Source organism: Rutilus rutilus (genome assembly GCF_951802725.1).
Source record: "Rutilus rutilus genome assembly, chromosome: 3".
NCBI lineage: Eukaryota > Metazoa > Chordata > Actinopteri > Cypriniformes > Leuciscidae > Rutilus > Rutilus rutilus.
The window spans coordinates 1,871,922-1,874,421 of NC_140211.1; the positions used below are offsets into that span (position 1 = coordinate 1,871,922).

At 38.0% G+C, this 2,500-nt stretch overlaps 1 protein-coding gene across 3 annotated transcripts in view; it reads left to right on the forward strand.

Moving 5' to 3' along the window:
• Nucleotides 1-2,500, forward strand: part of slc12a6 (solute carrier family 12 member 6) — a 60,859-nt gene that overhangs the window by 34,201 nt on the left and 24,158 nt on the right. For all 3 annotated transcript variants that reach the window (XM_084404974.1, XM_084404973.1, XM_084404975.1), the window contains 2 exons: nt 387-628; nt 1,315-1,604. In XM_084404974.1, the coding sequence (XP_084261100.1) occupies nt 387-628; nt 1,315-1,604 (532 nt within the window). The remainder of the gene's footprint in view (nt 1-386; nt 629-1,314; nt 1,605-2,500) is intronic.

A 2,500-nucleotide genomic window follows, 5' to 3' on the forward strand; every position in this document is an offset into this window, starting at 1 on the left:
CTGTCTATCTATCTCTCTGTCTATCTGTCTATCTGTCTGTCTGTCTATCTCTCTGTCTATCTGTCTGTCTGTCTGTCTATCTCTCTGTCTGTCTGTCTATCTCTCTGTCTGTCTGTCTGTCTATCTGTCTGTCTGTCTGTCTGTCTATCTCTGTCTATCTATCTCTCTGTCTATCTGTCTGTCTGTCTGTCTGTCTATCTGTCTGTCTGTCTGTCTGTCTGTCTATCTCTGTCTATCTCTCTGTCTGTCTGTCTGTCTCTCTGTCTGTCTGTCTGTCTCTCTGTCTGTCTGTCCATCCATCTATATATATAAATTCATAATGTATGTATATGAATTGATTGTGTGATTATGATGTGTGAGTGATGAGTGTTCTCCTGCGTGTGCAGATGTACATCGCTCCCGGCGCCGCCATCTTCACCCCTGACAACCCCGACGGAGAGGCGGCGGCCATGTTGAACAACATGCGTGTGTACGGCTCGATCTTCCTAGTGCTGATGTCCCTGCTGGTGTTCGTGGGAGTGAAGTACGTCAACAAGCTGGCGTCGGTGTTCCTGGCCTGCGTCATCGTGTCCATCGTGTCCATCTACACCGGAGCGCTGGTGTCCGCCTTCAGCCCGCCCTCCTTCCCGTGAGTGGCTCTGGGTCTCATCAGACATTATCAGCACGATAATTATCAGCCATAACTAGAAAAAAACGTTATCATCCTTCCATCTTTTCTGCTGTACATTATCCTAATCGAGAGAGCATTTATACATAATATACAGTAAATGAACACAAAATTGCACCTAAATTACAGTTATTTTGCCTAATTTCTACAAAAAACAAACAACCTTATTATTATTTAACAACATTGTCAGGAGATTTACATGTATTCGTTTAGCAGCCATTTTATCCAAAACGACATGCAGAATAAGAACATCTCAAGCAGCAGACAACAATATTTGTAGTATTATGAAGTGTAATGTATAAAATTAATGTAAATATAATCAAGATAAATATATAAATGTATACGATTTATTTGACATTTTCACTGAAAGCATGAAAATTAGTTTTTTAAACACAACTGAAATCATAGAGACAGATGCTCATGCTTTACATTCCAATAAACACACACACGTTTTACATCTCTGTTGCATTAGTCTGATTAAAGTCATCCGAATACCGCCAAAAACCTTGTATCTCCACAAACACTTCTCGTCAGGACATGGAAAAAACACTATTTTTTAAATAGTTAAATTGTATCGTGGAGTTATTTATGAGCAGACACATGCATGTGTCATTACGGTCAGTGATTGTCCGCTTGATGTCCTGTAGTGTGTGTATGCTGGGGAACAGAAGCCTCTCCCAGCACGAGCTGAAGGACGGCCAGTGCGGGAAGCTAATGCTCCGGGATTCGCTAGTGCAGGAAACCGCTAACTTCAGCGAGAGCCTCAACGGCACCGAAGCTCCTCCCGTCACTGCGGGCGCGCTGGAGAAGAGCACTGACCTGTGGCGGCACTTCTGCAACGGCTCCGAACTCAACGCCGTCTGCGACGAGTACTTCCAGCACAACAACGTCACCGAGATAAACGGACTCCCGGGACTCACCAGCGGCAAGATCGCAGGTAAGAACGCAAAGTAGTGCTAGTTTTTATTATTATCTTGAAAAAGGTTCTATTTTTGAATTTTCTCTTTTCATTTTAACTAGGGATGTGCCGATAACCGATAATCTTTATATTTGAAAGCCGATAACCGATAATCTTTATGTTCGAAAGCCGACAATCGACAATATTTATATTTGAAAGCCGATATTCTTTATATTTGAAAGCCGATAATCTTTATATTTGAAAGCCGATATTCTTTATGTTTGAAAGCTGATAAACGATATGCTTTATATTTGAAAGCCGATATTCTTTATATTTGAAAGCCGATAATCTTTATATTTGAAAGCCGATATTCTTTATGTTTGAAAGCTGATAAACGATATGCTTTATATTTGAAAGCCGATATTCTTTATATTTGAAAGCCAATATTCTTTATATTTGAAAGCCGATATTCTTTATATTTGAAAGCCGATATTCTTTATATTTGAAAGCCGATATTCTTTATATTTGAAAGCCGATAATCTTTATATTTGAAAGCCGATATTCTTTATATTTGAAAGCTGATAATCTTTATATTTGAAAGCCGATATTCTTTATATTTGAAAGCCAATATTCTTTATATTTGAAAGCCGATATTCTTTATATTTGAAAGCCGATAATCTTTATATTTGAAAGCCGATATTCTTTATATTTGAAAGCTGATAATCTTTATATTTGAAAGCCGACATTCTTTATATTTGAAAGCCGATAAACGATAATCTTTATATTTGAAAGCCGATATTCTTTGTATTTGAAAGCCGATAATCTTTATATTTGAAAGCCGATAAACGATAATCTTTATATTTGAAAGCCGATATTCTTTATATTTGAAAGCCGACATTCTTTATATTTGAAAGCCGATATTCTTTATATTTGAA